The sequence below is a fragment of the Artemia sp. Qi Xiang Cuo genome, chromosome 13 (genome assembly GCF_049724085.1).
Source record: "Artemia sp. Qi Xiang Cuo chromosome 13, ASM4972408v1, whole genome shotgun sequence".
Taxonomy (NCBI): Eukaryota; Metazoa; Arthropoda; class Branchiopoda; order Anostraca; family Artemiidae; genus Artemia; species Artemia sp. Qi Xiang Cuo.
In genome coordinates this window covers 34643471-34660254 of record NC_142806.1, presented here as the reverse complement: position 1 = coordinate 34660254, position 16784 = coordinate 34643471, and the positions used below count along the sequence as shown (strand labels likewise).

Here is a 16784-nt window from a genome sequence, read left to right as displayed (position 1 = left end):
AAAAAACTTTAAAATGCATTCTTTTTTAAATTGTAAATAAAAACCAGTTTTTAATACAAGAAGGCTTCTTAAGAATCCAAAAGAGCAAAAAAAAAACAATCAATATCGAATTCGCCCATTTCAACTGTTTTAAATGTGACAAAACAGATATAGGCAAAGGGCACTATGAAAAAATTAAGCTTCTAAGTTCAAAGTTATATTCAAGTTTTTACCCAGATAACTGACGAATTTTGTGATACGGTATTTGAAGTTTTATATGCAGTAATGCTCGATGAAAAAACTACTAATTTTGATAATTATTTATGTTAAGAATACATAGCTAATAGATACTTCAACTACTCGTATTATGCAAGGGCTCTGAAACGCTACAGCTCTTTTGTTTCTGTCAGATTTATACGTCTCTTGATGAATAACAAAGAAGACCAGTTTCCAGCCAGCAACTTGTGAATTTTTGAACTCATAAATAGGCTAGAATCTATTGTAAATTTAAGATGGGATTTGAGAAAGACTGATGAAAACATTAATTTTGGCGGTCAGCATTGATGGCGCCGGTGGTGCATCGCCGGCATCTTACCTACGGCGGGCTGTCGGTGGCGCGGCGCGGCGTGCTGTTTTTTGCCCCGCCGCCGCCGGTCTTCCCTCATCGGCGCGGCGCCGGGGTCTATATGCAATTATAAACGTAGTTTTAATTAGTTCACAGGCATTAAAAGGATAATGAGTTTTAATAACAATGTAAGTTTCGAAGGTTAGCTAGTTAATTAGGGTGTTAAAACTAATCAACTAGTTATGTTACGGTAACATTATCAACATTATATGTCAAGTAACAAAATTGTATAAAACCTAAAAATATAAATGTGGTAGTAATAGCCAGGATGCTAATTCATAATTAAGTAATACAGAAGTGTTCATCTGTCCAAGGCAGTGTCAGTCACATTCTTTCTCTTGAGACTCTATATATGTAACAACCTTTAACGATTTCCTGTGGCAATAAGCTGCCCATAATATTGTTGATTTACGGATGAAAAGACACATCTGAACCAAAAATAAAACAAGAACTAAAAGCTCACAGTGTACCGTACTCTCTACAAGGAGTAGAGGCTCTACAAGCTAGCGGCGTCCATCCCCTAGAAACACGACTGACCCAGGGAGTGATGGATGTTTTTTCTAACCTTTCGAAAAAAAAAGCTTTTGGCTATTTTTAGGGGAGGCTGCCAACACTTTTTTTTTACAACTCTTCCTATAGATTTTCGTTTTGCAGCAAACTAAAGTAATAAAATGAGTCTTTTGGCCTTTATCTCTCGAGAGTCCTGGTGGGAGGGAATAGTTCCTAGGTATGTGTATTAATTAAAACCTTTCTACCAAAGCTGATGCAAAGTGCCTTGCGTCTGTCATTTAGGACAACCAACAGTGGCATCAAATCACGGAAATTAGGGGGAAGGGGGGGGGGGCAATTTAGTGGATTGGGGTAGTTTTAAGGTTTTCTTTTTGCAATGGAAATACCAGAGATAAATTCTGGTTTTGAATAGAAATACCAAAAAAATATTTTTTAATCTGGGGAGGGGGGCCAAAAGATCGTGGAGGATTAAGTATTCCTCCTCCCCCCCCCAAATGACGCCCCCGGTGAACAACCATGTTTTCTTTTAAAGACAGCCGTAGTGTTTTAAAATATTACGTTAAATTTTATTCTGAACTACTTCGATTTTATGTTTATTTTCCTCATTTATGATGCTATAATGTCAAACAGGACACACATATTCTAATGCAGGCCCAACAAAAAAAAATGTGAATAAAAAGAAGACGATTTAATGGGCTTCTAGATTTTGAAAGGAGCTCAAGGGGAGTAATGGTTAGGCCAGCCTGTTTTGTAGTGTCGTCAACGTTGACGTCTCGCTTCAGATTAAGATTAGATGACAAAGGTAGACCCTTTAGTAACTAAAAAGAGCCTGGATTTTACGTGAAATGTGTGCTTTGCCTGTTCATGGAATCAGAATTCATTAACAAATATATCACATTCCCCGATAAGAATAGAAATTAAATATAAGCAAATCTCTGATAATATTGGTCTAAGCAAATAATATATTCAAATTAGTCATTAGAGGCAATAGTACTCCTTTCCTTTTTTATGTTTATCATGCCCCCCCACCCAGGGGCAACCTAATAAAAGAACGAAGTCCAGCCCATAGTACCCAAATATTATGATACGCGGTATGTAGCTTGCTAACGATAATAAGTGAAATTTAACTTCTTTCTGTTATGGATATCGTGAAACGGTTAAGAAAAGTTCCACTGAAGTTTGCAAAATTTCCAGGAATATTTTAGAAAAAAAAACAAGATGTCCAAACTTTTTATGGATCATGCAATGCCAGACTCTTACAGATGATAGAATTATCTCTTCGAGAACCTCATATCAAAATTCAACATCTCTTTTAGGCTTCCTGGAAATAGTTCTGGAAAAGTCATCTAAGTCCCCAAATTCATGTCATAAGAGCATTTATCAGAAGGGATTGCCAGATTGGAACCAAACTCGATGGGATGAATGGCTTATGTCATAGTTACGCTTATTCCAGATTATGATCTGATCCGACATCTTTGGGAGAGAAGCGGGTGGAGGAGGTTAAATCGTTGTCTTCGGGATATTTGTCGTAAGAAGTTGTTTGATCCTAAATAGCAAGTAGGAGCTAGCATTCTAATTATAGCATTGGTGGTATCAAGAACAGATACAACCTCCTTGGAGAGCGGGGTAAGAGGTCGATTTAATCTTTGAAGAGGAAATGTCGCTATATTTTTGTCCTAATGACATTTATTAGAAGGGGTTGTTGGATCTCAACCAAAATTACTGAAAAGTAAGGGCAAGTATCCTAGTTGCGCCTTTTCTGGTGTTGTCAGGTCTAAACCAAACATAATGGAAAGTAAGGGTTAGTTTATCTTTTTAAATTCAGCAGCTGATTTAGTCTTGGACGGGATGCTTATCCTTTTTCGTTTACACCTCTTCCACAAGAGGACGTTGGATTCCAATCAGATATGTTCTAAAGTAAGGGCTGGTGTTTTAGCTGTGCTTTTGAATGTAAGGACGCAATCTGAGCTCTGCAATGAATTCAACCAACTCCAGTAGAAAGTAAAATATGTGTCCTAGCTCTGCTTTTTTGTGGTCCGTTCTGACCTGGAGGTCCTCCATCCTTGTTATCACGAAATCTAACCAAACAGGTTGAAAAACATATATCAAACTTACTGGAGAGGAAGAGATAGTATCCCACTTCTGCTAATTTGGTATCTGGACTTGAATGTTGCATCTCAGGGTATTTGGGAGGGGTATGTTAGAACATCTACCAGGACTACTACTACTAGTAGTTGTGCCTTCGGAGAGTCTAATATGAGTCGGGTTCTAAGCCCCTATGCTTTCTAAAAGCCAGAATATAATCTGTACTTTACTATAAAAAAAAAAAAAAAAAAAAAAAAAAAAAAAAAAAAAAAAAAAACTCAAATGAATTTACAGAAAAAATTGTGCATTGTCAGTTTAATATATATATATATATATATATATATATATATATATATATATATATATATATATATATATATATATATATATATATATATATATGCTGAGATTTGCCTCTCACCCACTTGGATTATCTATCGTGGCTTTTTCTAAACTCAAATGAATTTACAGAAAAAAAATGTGCCTTGTCAGTTTAATACATATATATGCTGATATTTATTCCTTAACTCTTCATGGTCCAGGGGGGGGGGTACAACTGTACCCCAGGGTGTAATTTTTGTTATTTTTTGTACTTTTTTTTGGAGATAAGCACAATTCCTTTTAGAACTTTTATTTATTTATAATTACGCAAAGGCTAAATATAGTTATAACCTATACCGGTCCTTAGGCCGCTCTCAGCGGACATAGGAAAATACGGGTTCCAGTCCTTATAGGCCGATGAGAGTTAAAACTTTAATTAATTTTTGATTTCTTAAAGATATATAATGAAAACATTTAAAATAATTTTTTGAGTAAAGTACAAATTATATTCTGGGTTTTAGAAAGCATATGGGTTTAGAACCCTACTCATATTGATTTCTGCTCGTTTTGAGATTGACTGTTATTTTTTTTTATTTCTAATTGTTTAGGGTTTCATTTATTTATTGATACTGAATTGCTTGAAAAACTTACTTTGAAAAACTTTTTTTTGAAAAACTTATTTTGTTGGAAAAGTTTTTTTTAATTAATTTCTGTTCGTTTTAAATTGAAATAGTCTTCTTCAGCGAAGAGCCTCATCTAAAGTTAAACAACCATCCCTTCCATAAAAACCTTAAATACTGGCTGGCCATAACTTAAAACCCTTGCCCCTAATATCTGGGGTTTGTTTCAATCCCAAAACCTTGTTATATGATGTTTAGACTATTTTGAATAGAATGGATATCTCAAAATTTCTATTCAATGCATTTCGGGACAATACGACGTTTATATATATATATATATATATATATATATATATATATATATATATATATATATATATATATATATATATATATATATATATATATATATATATATATATATATATATAGTATGTGCGGGGGGGGGGGGGGGGTTAGCTGCCCCCAGATCCCTTCGACTCTTAAAAAGAGCATTAGAGCGTCTAACTAACAATCCAATGAGTCCCCTACGAAGCTTATATAACCATGCTTTCTATAAATACCTTATATGCCACCAGGGCATAACTTACACCCTTTGTCCTGAGGGCTGGGGGGATTTTTTACCCTCAAAAACATGATTTCCTGACCTTTCAAATACGTTGAAAAAATTACTATCTCAAAATTTTGATTGGAAGTGTTTGGGAAAATGATGGGCGTGGGGGGGGGGGTATTTGCCCTCTGATCACTTTCGACTAATAAAAAATGAACTAGCCCTCTCAATTTCCAAAAGAATGAGCCCCGGTTTGAAGTTTTTACGAAAACGCTTTCTATAAAACATTATATGTCCCCAGGGCATAACTTACAACCTTAGCCCTCATGGCTGTGAGGTTGTCATATTCAAAGACATAATTTTCAGACCCTTCAACTTCATTTAAAAAAATGGATATATCAAAATGTTGATCCAAAGTTTTGGGGAAATGATGGACGTGGGGGGGGGGGCATTCACCCTCCGATTACTTTTGACTATTAGTCAGGGCACTAGCCCTCTCAATTCCCAATTGAATGAGCCGTTATTGAAGTTTCTACGGCAACGCTTTCTATAAAAACCTTATATGCCCCCAGGGCATAACTTACAACCTTTGCCTATATATCTTATACGATTACGTAACTTACAACCTAAGGTCTTTGGGTGTTTGTCATCCTCAAAGACACAATTTCCGGACTTTTCAGCTACGTTGAACAAAATGACTATCTCAAAATTTTGATTGAATGTGTTCGGGGAGATGGTGAGCGAGAGAGAGGGATAAGTTGCCCTCTAATCAAATTCAACTATTAAAAAGAGCACTAGCCCTTTCAATTTCCAATCGAATGAGCCCTTTTTGAAGTGTCTACGACAACACTTTCTATAAAAACCTTATGTGCCCCCAGGGCACAACTTACAACCCTTGATCTGTGGGTTGGGGGGGGGGGGGTTGTCATCCTCAAAGACATAATTACCAGAACTTCAAACTACGTTGAAGAAAATGGCATCTCAAAATTATGATTAGATGTGTTTGGGGCAATGGTGGGAATGAGAGGGGGTTTAGTTGCCCTTCAATCACTTTCGGCAATTAAAAAGGGCGTTAGCCCTTTCGATTTCCAATCGAATGAGCCCTTTTTGAAGTTTCTACAACAACACCTTCTATATTAACCTTATATGAGCCCAGGGTATAACTTACAACCTTTACCCTGAGGGCTGCGGGGGGTTGTAATTCTCAAAGACCTAATTTCCAGAACTTTCAACTACGTTGAAAAAAATGGTTATCTCAAAATTTTGATAGGATATGTTTGGGGAAGTAGTGGGCGTACGAGGGGGGTTAGTTGCCCTCTAATCACTTTCTACTATAAAAAAGGGCACTAGTCCTTTCAATTTCCAATCGAATGAGCTCTTTTTGAAGAACAACCCTTACTATAAAAACTTTATATGCCCACAAGACATAATTTACAACCCTTACTCTGAGGGTTGTGGGGGGCGGAGGGGTTGTCATCCTCAAAGACCTAATTTCAAGAAGTTTCAACTACGTTGAACAAATGACTATCTCAAAATTTTGGTAGGATGTGTTTGGGGAAATGGTGGGCGTGAGAGGGGGGTTAGTTGCCCTACAATCACTTTCGACTTTTAAAAAGAGCACAAGCCGTTTCGATTTCAATTTGAATGAGCCTTTTTTGAAGTTTCTACGACAACACTATCTATAAAAACCTTATATTTCCCCAGGGCATAAAATCCTTGCCCTGAGGGGTGTGGGGTTTTCTCATCCTTAAAGACACAATTTCCAAAACTTTCAACTACGTTGAACAAAATGGCTATCTCAAAATTTTGATTGCGTGTGTTTGGGGAAATTGTGGGCGTGAGAGGGGGTTAGTTACGCTCCAATCACTTTCAACTATTAAAAGGACACTAGCCATTTCAATTCCAAATCGAATGAGCCTTTTCAGAAGTCCCTGCGATAAAACTTCCTATGAAAACCTTATATGCACGCAGGCCATAACTTACAACCCTTGTCCTGTGGGCTCTGGGGGGGGGGGGGGGGGTTGTAATCCTCAAATACAAAATTTCCAGAAATTTAAAATACGTTGAAAAAAATGGCTATCTCAAAACTTTGATTGGATGTCTTTGGAGAAAAGGTGGGCGTGAGAGGGGGGTCAGTTGCCCTCCAATTACTTTCTATAATTAAAAAGGGAACTAGCCCTTTCAATTTCCAATCGAATGAGCCCTTTTTGAAGTTTCTACGTCAACCTTTCCTATAAAACATTATATGCCAACAGGGCGTATAACGTGTTTATATGCCCTTATGTCTTTGAGGTTTGTCATCCTCAAAGACATAATTTCCAGACCTTTCAACTACGATGAACAAAATGGCTATCTCAACATATTGATTGGATTTGTCTGGGGAAATTGTGGGCGTGAGAAGGGCGTTAGTTGCTCTCCAATCACTTTCGACTATTAAAAAGGGTACTAGCCCTTTCAATTTCCAATAAAATGAGCCCTTTTTGAATTTTCTACGGTAACACTTTCTATTAAAACCTTATATGTCCCCAGGGCATAATTTACAACCCTTGCCCTGAAGGCTGTGGAGGGGGGGGGGGGTGTCATCCTCAAAGACCTAATTTCCAGAACTTTCAACTAATTTGGACAAAATGTCTATCTCAAAATTTTGATTGGATGTGTTTGGGGAAATAGTGGGCGTGAGAGGGGGGTTAGTTGCCCTCCAATCACTTTCGACTATTAAAAAGGCCACTGGCCCTTTCAATTTCCAATCGAATGAGCCCTTTTTGAAGTTTCTACGACAAAACTTTCTATAAAAATGTTATATGCCTCCACGGCATAACTTACAATCTTTGCCCTAAGGGCTCTGGGGAGAGTGTCCTCCTCAAAGACACAATTTCCAGATCTTTCAACTACATTGAATAAAATGGCTATTTAAAAACTTTGATTGAATCTGTTTGGCGAAATAATGTGCGTGGAAGCGGTGTTAGTTGCCTTCCAATCACTTTCGGCTATTAAAAAGGGCACAAGGCCTTCCCATTTCCAATCGAATGGGCCCTTTTTGAAGTTTCTACGGCAACAACTTTGATACGAACTGCCCTGATCTAAAAGAAACAAAAAAAAATAATACATTGTGCCCACATCGTTCTTTACTTAGGCAGCGCTATTGCGCTGCCTATGATTAGCTATGTTTCGATGCCTGCAACTACTTGATTTTAATTCAAAATCAAAGGACTCGGCCGAGGCCTTTTTTGCTTCAGTTGTTTTTTTTTTCTTGCTTTTTTCTCCAATTAACTAGTATTATTTTAATATTATAACACATTTCCTCAACTCTGACTAGAACAGCTAAATGCATTATGCTACATTAAGCACGATAAAGGCTGTATAATTATTAGGCTGCATATTAAATGCCGAGTAATTATTTTTGTCTAATACTTAATTTTATAAATACTTTTTTAAAGACAACAAGGTATATCTTTTTCTTATAAATTACTTTGACATGCATTTGTTTTTAAACACACTGACAGTTAAACACACTGGTTATATTTAAATGTGAAAACTCCCCTTCGAACTCGCCTTGAAATTTTAGTAAAAATATTATTTAGAATCTAAACTACGACTCATCGAAAATCTTGGCTAATTCGAATTTTGTCAACAATTTAAATTGCAACGCAATCTGACATTTAATTCTCAAGCAGGAAAGCTTAAAGGCTGATCAAACATTTTGAATGAGCCTTCAAACTTTTTTGAAATTGAAATTGCAATCCAAAATTTTAGCTCTTAAACAGAAAAGTTCGACAAATTTAAAAATTTGCCTACAAGCACCACATGACAAAACAATTTCAATTAAAAAAAGAAAAACAATAAAAAAGCTTCTAATGAAAACTTTTTAACAGAAAAATAAAGACATACATTAAAACCAAAAGCGATCAGAATTTTTTCTTAAAAAGCAGTATTGGCAACACCTTATGAAGAGGTTTTACAAAATTAGAGGTAATCATTTTTAATTACACGCGCATTCTTCAAAATTTTGAAAAGCTACGGGGGAAAGGTAGGTAAATCTGACAGAAAAGCAGAAACTGCTTGTAACAAATGCTGCGACTAAAATGTTTTTTCTTTCTACTGGCTTGGAATTTCCCTTAGGAAAACCAATCATGTTGAAGTTAACTTTTTGTTGTATTTATTGGCTGAAAGTTTCCCGCAGGAGGTTTTAAAAGGTTTTCATTCCAATTATAAAAGGAAGGGTTCATTGTCTCCCCAAAAATAAAGAAAATTGTGATTGATTTACAAAAATGTGTCATAAATTTAAACCAATAAAATTAAATCACAATCACTCTTTTTTTTCTTTGGTGAGATTATACTCTTTACTTTTCAAAGACACAAACAGAACCATAGTACTTGCACGAAAGACCAATTTTAAAATACCAATAGCCTTTTTTCAATGGTGGAAAGTTAGATTTTGTAATATAATTACAGTTGTTTTATATAAATTAACTGAAATGCCTTATGTCTTGACAAATCATTATCTGAAAAACCCTAAAAATTAACAAAAACTCTTTCAAATAAAATATTCCGACTTTGGGTAATGGAGAGGCCATATAGCTGCAGATTTAATCAATTGCAGATAAAGTTACAACGGATTATAATTTTTTATATTTCATTTTGAAAGTAAATATGACTGAATAGCGTCTTCAGAGAAGATCATACAGATATATCCACAGTAAGTTTTACACGGGGTTTCTATCGTAGTTGATTTCATAAATTTATTTAATTAGGTCTCCAATATTATTAGAAGAGTCTGAACTTATCTCTTATAGCAACAACACTCAAGAAGATAAGTTAGGTTATACCTAAGTGAAATGAAAATAATATAGTTTAGTAACAAAATTATGGAAACTACAACAGAGAATTATGGAAATTTTGCCCCCTAGAACGCATTATATAAAGGGTTCCTAACCTAACCAAAATACCAACTAAAATATTTAATTAAAACATACCTACAATGTAATGCATATACACTCTCTCACGCTAAGCTGAAACAAACTACAGAAAGAAATCGGTTCTGTTCAACCACATTTCATATATTATCCAGTATGATCATTCTCTATCTCACCCATTATAAAAACCCGGACCGGGGTTTTTATGCAGAAACAGGCTAAACAAGCTAAGGCAGAAAGAAGTGGGAGGAGCTTTTTGTTCACGATGACCAGAAATGATCTGCGATAAGCTTTCTGCTAATGCAGAAACAGGCTAAACAAGCTAAGGCAGAAAGAAGTGGGAGGAGCTTTTTGTTCACGATGACCAGAAATGATCTGCGATAAGCTTACTGTTATATTCTGTCTACTGTGTGTTCAACCAAGAACTTGAGTGTTGTTACTGTAACAGATAAGTACTAAAGTGTCTTTTTAAAAAACAGACGTATCTCAAATGCTCCCCCCTCCTCCCCAAAAAATTTCAAAATATAGCAGACTTATACGAATGGTAACCTCTAAATATTCTGTTCAATTTTCACATATCTACAGGTATACTACCTACAACAATAAAAAGCAACTCATCTTAAAAAAAGAAGAAAGAAAGAAGAAAAACGCATTCAATTAAACCGTATCACATCACACATCATAACTTTTATATAATTGTAAGCCTTTCCTTTCAATAAAAAACAATTGCATCGTCGATTTATCACTATGACTTGTCACTGAATCGAGACAAAATCTCATAATGACAAAGCGAATTTGCACTAAACATTAATAGAAACCTTTTAAATATATTAATGAAGTAAGGACAACAGTCCAAATATGGCATATGATAAATATGTGCAAACACGCCGCATACGTGTTCCACACTAATAACTTCCATTCATTGAAGTATATCAAACCTTTTAGAAAATGCAAAAGTAATTAGTTACACTCAGTACACCAATATTGAATGCATTACACAGAGCCAGGAGGCCGAGACACATACCCACCACCCTCAAATCTACAGGTCTATGGCCGCAATGAAGACGTGGACACTTTGAATGTTATTGTTACAAAGGTAAAAGGATACAGTTGTTTCGAACAGCAGAGAAGGGGGACGCAATCTTATTTAGGTTAACCACTGGATTTTTTTAAAATTAATCTATCTTCAAGATAATGTTGCTAAAAAGTTGATAATGGTGACATCTATCAGAAAAGGAGAATGTTGGAGAAGAACAAGTCTCAGTTAGAGCCATAAAAACATTTTGTGATACAAAGACATTAGGATAAGAGTGATCCAGCTGAAGTCATCATCTAGACGAAAAAAGATTGCAAAGTAAAAGTAAAAAAATTTAGTTGCCCCATTTACCAAGCCCACTCAGACAAGTAAACAGGAATTTGAAGACATCTTAGGGACGGGTGGGGGGATACGGCATCAACAGAGAAAAGGCACTTGGTATTTTGATAAATCATTCAGCTAGAAGTAGAATATAACTCACATGAAAAATAAATATTTCGTCAAGCGAAATTTTTTGTACTAAAGCCGTTAGAGAGTTTTTTGCTTAACAACTAAACATTTTTTATCCGTCTTCTATTTAGGAGAATGGTTGCCCTTCTGAGACGACAATGGTAAGAAAAAATATAAGGATCTCCATCGTTACTTGGGATTTAGTTCTTTTCTTTGTTATATACATAGATTTTGTTTTTACACTTGTAGGTATTTTCTGGACAATTTCTAAGCGGAATATGGCTCCCCTGCTTTATAAAAAGAAAAGAAGCAAGGGCAACTTATTGCCCAATATTTTAATGTAATCAAACAGTTCGTGGTAACGAACTGTAAGTAAGGAGCGACCCGGCAATAGTAAACGAAATTCTAAAAAACAGAACTTTGGCCTAATACCAATAAATAAATCACAAGAATCGACTTTTCATGCCAATTTCAAACATTTAAGTTTCATTAAGTTTTTCTTACCCATCAAAGGTTACGAGCCTGAGAAAATTATCCTGATTTTCGAAAATACGGGAAACACTCCTTAAAAGTCATAGAATCATATCTGAATGAAAATCACACCATCAGATTCAGCGTATCAGAGAACCCTACTGTCGAGGTTTCAAGCTCCTATTTGCAAAAATGTGATTTTTTTTTTCAGGGATGATATTATCGATCCAGTGGTCCAAGAATATCAGTAAAGGCCTCATTTGAACGAAAATTAAAAGTTCTAGTGCGCTTTTTAGGTGACCAAAAAATCGGAGGTCAACTAGGCCCCCTCTCACGCTTCCTTTTTCTCAAATCGTCTGATTAAAATTTTTAGATAGCCATTTTGTTCAGCATAGTCGAAAGACCGAATAACTATGCTTTTGGACGTATCATGATCCCCCAAAGCTCCCGAGGAAAGGTCTTTAAGTGACAAAGTTTGCCCATTGCTTACGTATAGTATTTGCTATTGGGAAGTATGCATACATTTTTTGGGTGAAAAAATGAATAGACTTCGGAGAGTCTAGGAGCAATCCGACCTATCCAGTGGAGGAGGAAGTTAAGAGGTAAAGTCAGTTGTATTAATCATGGTAGATTATTATTAATCTACCGAAATGATCTGTCTGTTCTCAACCAATGTGTCGCCACGAGAAAAAATTGCTAAAACCACCGGCTAAACATTAAAAGAATAATATATACATATATATATATACATAATTGTCTTACTTGTCCTTTGCTGATAATGAAAAAAGTGTCTCCTCTAGCTCCTTGGCGAATGACATAATCACCTTGGTTGTAGTACGTCTAAAAAACAATAAAGAAGAATAAATAATAATGGAGATAAATGAGAAAACCCCAGGGACTGGGAGCAATTTGTATTGCTGTTACAATCTTACTCAGGGGTGAAATATTTTTCTAGACATATTCTTACTCAACTCGAATTATATCTTTAGCAAAAGGAAAAAGAAAACTTCGTCATTACAAACTGAAGGTCGTCTAAAATCAAAGCATTTTAAACACTCCACACGAATAAAGAAGAACAAGAAGAGGGAAAAATATATTATTATACAGCAGCGCAGTATCAATTTACTGTTGCATGGAAGTTATAGCGATTATTGTCGGTCTAGCCAAGATACAAAGCGAACCCATTGTGGCAATTTCGCAAATATCACCAGTCGACAGCCTAGACTAACAATAGGGCATTTACATTAAAACTTGGACCAGTTTGGTTAACTCAGGGAAAACAGTGTAATTAAAATTAAAAGTGTCAAGAACGAGGACTTATTATGAGCCTTTATGCAGTCAATTCTGAATTCTTTGTCAAGTTATAAAAAAAGATTGTAATTGAATATCGAGATTTGAGTACTTCATACTTAATATCGAACTAAGCTATTTCTAAGTTTTTTAGCATCAAACTCCGATACTTCTGACCCTCTGAGCTTTCAACGTTGTGAGCCAAACCCTCTTTTTCTGTATAAAAACTATGCGCAACCAATTAGCAATTTACACTATTTCCGGGGCGTTGCCCCAGGGTACTATGGGGTCATACCGTCTCTGGAGGCATATTTATCGAATTTTTAGACTATTTCCAACAAAATAATTATCACTAAATTTCGATGGGAAGTCTAGGAGATAGAGTACAAATGATGCAATTCTTATCGGGCTTTGAATTAGCCCTACGCTAATTTGAGGTAATTTTTGTTCGTTTTAAGTTTGGATTGATTATTCGTCTTAATTTATGTTCGTTTTAGGTTTCATCTATTCATAGTAATTTCGGTTTAATTCAAGTTTGACAAGATTAATCATTTTACTTTCTGTTATCGTTTTAAGATTGACTTATTATGTGACTTCATCTCTGCTCATCTTAGGCTTTATTGTCGCTCTTAAATTTGTTTGAAAACATTGGGAACCTGTGCTGTAAAACTAATTTCTATAAAAAAATCCTGAAAGCGATGTCCCGAGCGATGTTTGAAGTCATTTTCGAAGCGGATTAAAAATCTCCAAGCGACAGGACAACAAATAACAAAGAACAACATTAAAACTTAGAACAAGCAGCAATAACCCCGTATAGAAATGGCGAAGGGCAATATAATTTTACATTGCTAGGCAACAGAAACACCTTCTCAGGTCCTAATTTGAACTGTAAATCAGTTCCTGAAAGTTTTACTCACCTAGCACAACAAATCTTCAAGTTAGAGAAAAGCCCCCTTTCTATAGCATTACTAGTAAGTACTTCTGGACCAAACCTAATCAGAGGATAGAGCCAAAAGCAATTACTCTGTTAAGTGACCGACCAGTCTGATTATAAGTAGTCACACTGCACGGCTTTTCTTTCTTTTTTTTTACAGCTCATAGATACGCACCTGAGGAGGGTTTAAGGGGGGCAAGGGTACATTTGTCACGGGGGCAGGAATTTAAGGGGTGCAAAATTTCAAAGAAATAATTTAACGGTTACAATAATCTTGTAATTTTTTTTTCAAGAAAAATACAACTTTATTTTCACTAAAATAAAGTAGAGGGCGCAGTTTGCAGTGAGTATAAACAAGTTGAATCCGTATTTTTCATTTTTTCCATATCTTCATTACCATTTCTAATGAGATAGTTTTGCAAAGGCTAAAGTAAGAAGTCAGATTTGAATAAATGGAAATTTTTTTTTAATAAATAAATTTATTGTTAAAATTTGGCCTAACAATTTTTAGGAGAAAAGGGGGGTGGGGGGGGGGTAATCAAGATTTCACCCCAGGTGCAAGAAAGGCCAGAACCGCTACTGGTACACATCACTTCAAGTCAACAGAATGTAGTCTAGATAATTTACATAATTCTAAATTATAGAAGATGGTATCTGAACATCAGAACTAGATCCACTCAACACTACTATCCCTTCATAAGAGAACCTTAGAGTTAAACCCTAACCATCAAACTTTGATGTGGTGAATCCGAGAGATCACCTACTTTCCGCAACCTGGTACGGCGGGTGTGCCGCACGGTTCTGGCATGTATGGTACAGTTTCTCAACGTGTGGCATAGTCTCCGCAACGCTTGGAATACTCTTGCTACGCTTGGCACGCGCCACCTAATAAACATGATTTTCAAAACTTGTGGTGAATCATGTAGTTAGTTTGGAGGGCCATGCCCTAAAAAAATTTTATTTATTTATTTGTGATGTCATTTATGGCGACATTTAAAGAGTGTGATTAATGGCAAATTTAGTTACCTACTTATACTTATGCATCAAAACGTTTTATTAAAGCATTTAGCCTAACATGGAATCAAATGCTAAGGAATGTCATAGTATTTGGCGGACATCACTCAGTCATGCATTATGGTTTTCCATTGATAATTTATATATCGGAGTCAAATTTTCTTCTTTCGGACTCAAGGATAACAGAAATATCCCAATTTAATATCATATACGTCTATCAGCCACAAACCCTTCAGTGCATTCCTACTCCTTAAAGCACCTTAAAAGTGTTTTTAGAATTGATTTATTATTATATTAAATTAAAAAAACAAGTTTTCTCAATTGAAAGTAAGGAGCAACATTAAAACTTAAAACGAAGAGAAATTATTACGTGTATGAAGGGGGTTGCCTCCTCCCTAAAACCTCGCTCTTTACGCTAAATTTTTTAGTACTTTTTAAAAAGCTTCCTATTGTTCTAATTAAACGACCCTTGTGTCTCAGGAGTTACTTTTAAAGAATTGGAAAAAAAAAATCCAACTTTAGCGTAAAGAGTGAAATGTTGAGGAGGAGGCAACCTCCTTCTAATACGTAATAATTTCTGTTCATTTTAAATTTTAATGTTGCTCCTTACTTTCAATAGAAAAAATTTGTTTTTTTATTTAGTTTCTGATCGTTTTTTAAATAATGCCAGGAAATCCAGCCCCACCTCCACGAAGAAAGACCCTCCCTATGGAAATATCGTCTAGACTATTCAATCCCGGTGAAATTTACCTAAGAAAATTTCCCTTAATAACTCCACGCGTAAAATTGAGACAGAAAAGAGAAAGCAAGATATATAAAAATAATTCTGTATAAGAATTCTTGCAAATTTCCCCAGTGTACAACTTCCCCTGACAAGTTCATCCCTTGGAAACTTCACTCCCCATAGGAAATTCCCCATGGAAAACCCCCCATCAGAAAATTCACCCCCCCCCACCCAAAAATGTATGCATATTTTCCAATAACAAATACTATGCGTAAACCAGTGGTTCTCAAACTTATTTAGACACTGAACCCTTTTTTACCCAGAAAACATTTTAGGTATCCCTTCTCATTTACCGGTAGTAAGTAAACTGCAGCAAAAATATAAATCAAATTGCAAGTCCTGGAATTAAAGGGTTGTTTTATTTTGTTGATGGCCGGCCGCGTGCCCCCTAAAAACTTTTCCGTACCCCCAAGGGGCACGCGTACCAGAGGTTGAATGGATTCGATGGTGTTATTTTCATTAAGATTCTCAGTAGAACTATTAATGCAACCAAAAGAGCAAAAACAATAACAAGCAAATAAATGGATTTGATTATATTTATAAAGTACTGTAGCACTTCAAATTTAAGCACAGTGAAATCATTTGTTTTTATATTATTTATTCTTAGATAATACCTTGGTCTTACAGGGTCACAGGTATATTTTGAAAAAAGGTTTTTGAAAATAGATAGATCTCGTAAGATACGTTTTGCAGAAAAAAAAGAATTATATAAAAAGATTTTTTTTGCCAGGAAAAACACCTTGCTCTTCCCGCTAAAGTTTAAATGTTGTCCCAATTCTTTAATAACGACTCCTGAAACACTGGGTCGTCTAATTATAACACAATAAGAAGCTTTTTTAAAAGTACCAAAAAATGGTGTACGCAATATTATGCTTAGATAGGGACTAGAATAAGATTGGTCTTCCAAAGTAAAAATTCGAGCATCACACAAATTGAGTTTTTTGGGAGACCTTTCAAAAAAGGAAATTCTTAAAGCTCTTTAACCCTTTTGTGGCTGGTGGCTCTTATAAGGCACACCAAGATTTTCGACTATAGGTCCTTTCTGATTGGTTGAAACGAGAAATTATCTGCATAGCCAGAAACAAGAAAACGAGAGCTGTCGGATGGTTTATTTGCCACTTTATGAGTCATCTAACAACCTTCGCAAAGTACTCAATTTGACATGGTGAAATTTTTCGGATTTTGTGGAATGAAAAGAATCT

General features: G+C 35.5%; 1 protein-coding gene across 1 annotated transcript in view; it reads right to left on the bottom strand.

The window, feature by feature from the left end:
* The window catches only part of LOC148945225 (cGMP-dependent protein kinase, isozyme 2 forms cD5/T2-like), a 134611-nt gene extending 121451 nt beyond the window's left edge, over positions 1-13160 (bottom strand). The window contains exons 1-2 of the mRNA XM_089098980.1: positions 13146-13160; positions 12323-12400 (exon numbers count right to left, since the gene is read on the bottom strand). Coding sequence (XP_088955106.1) covers positions 12323-12400; positions 13146-13160 — 93 coding nt within the window. The remainder of the gene's footprint in view (positions 1-12322; positions 12401-13145) is intronic.
* Positions 13161-16784: the final 3624 nt, after the last annotated feature.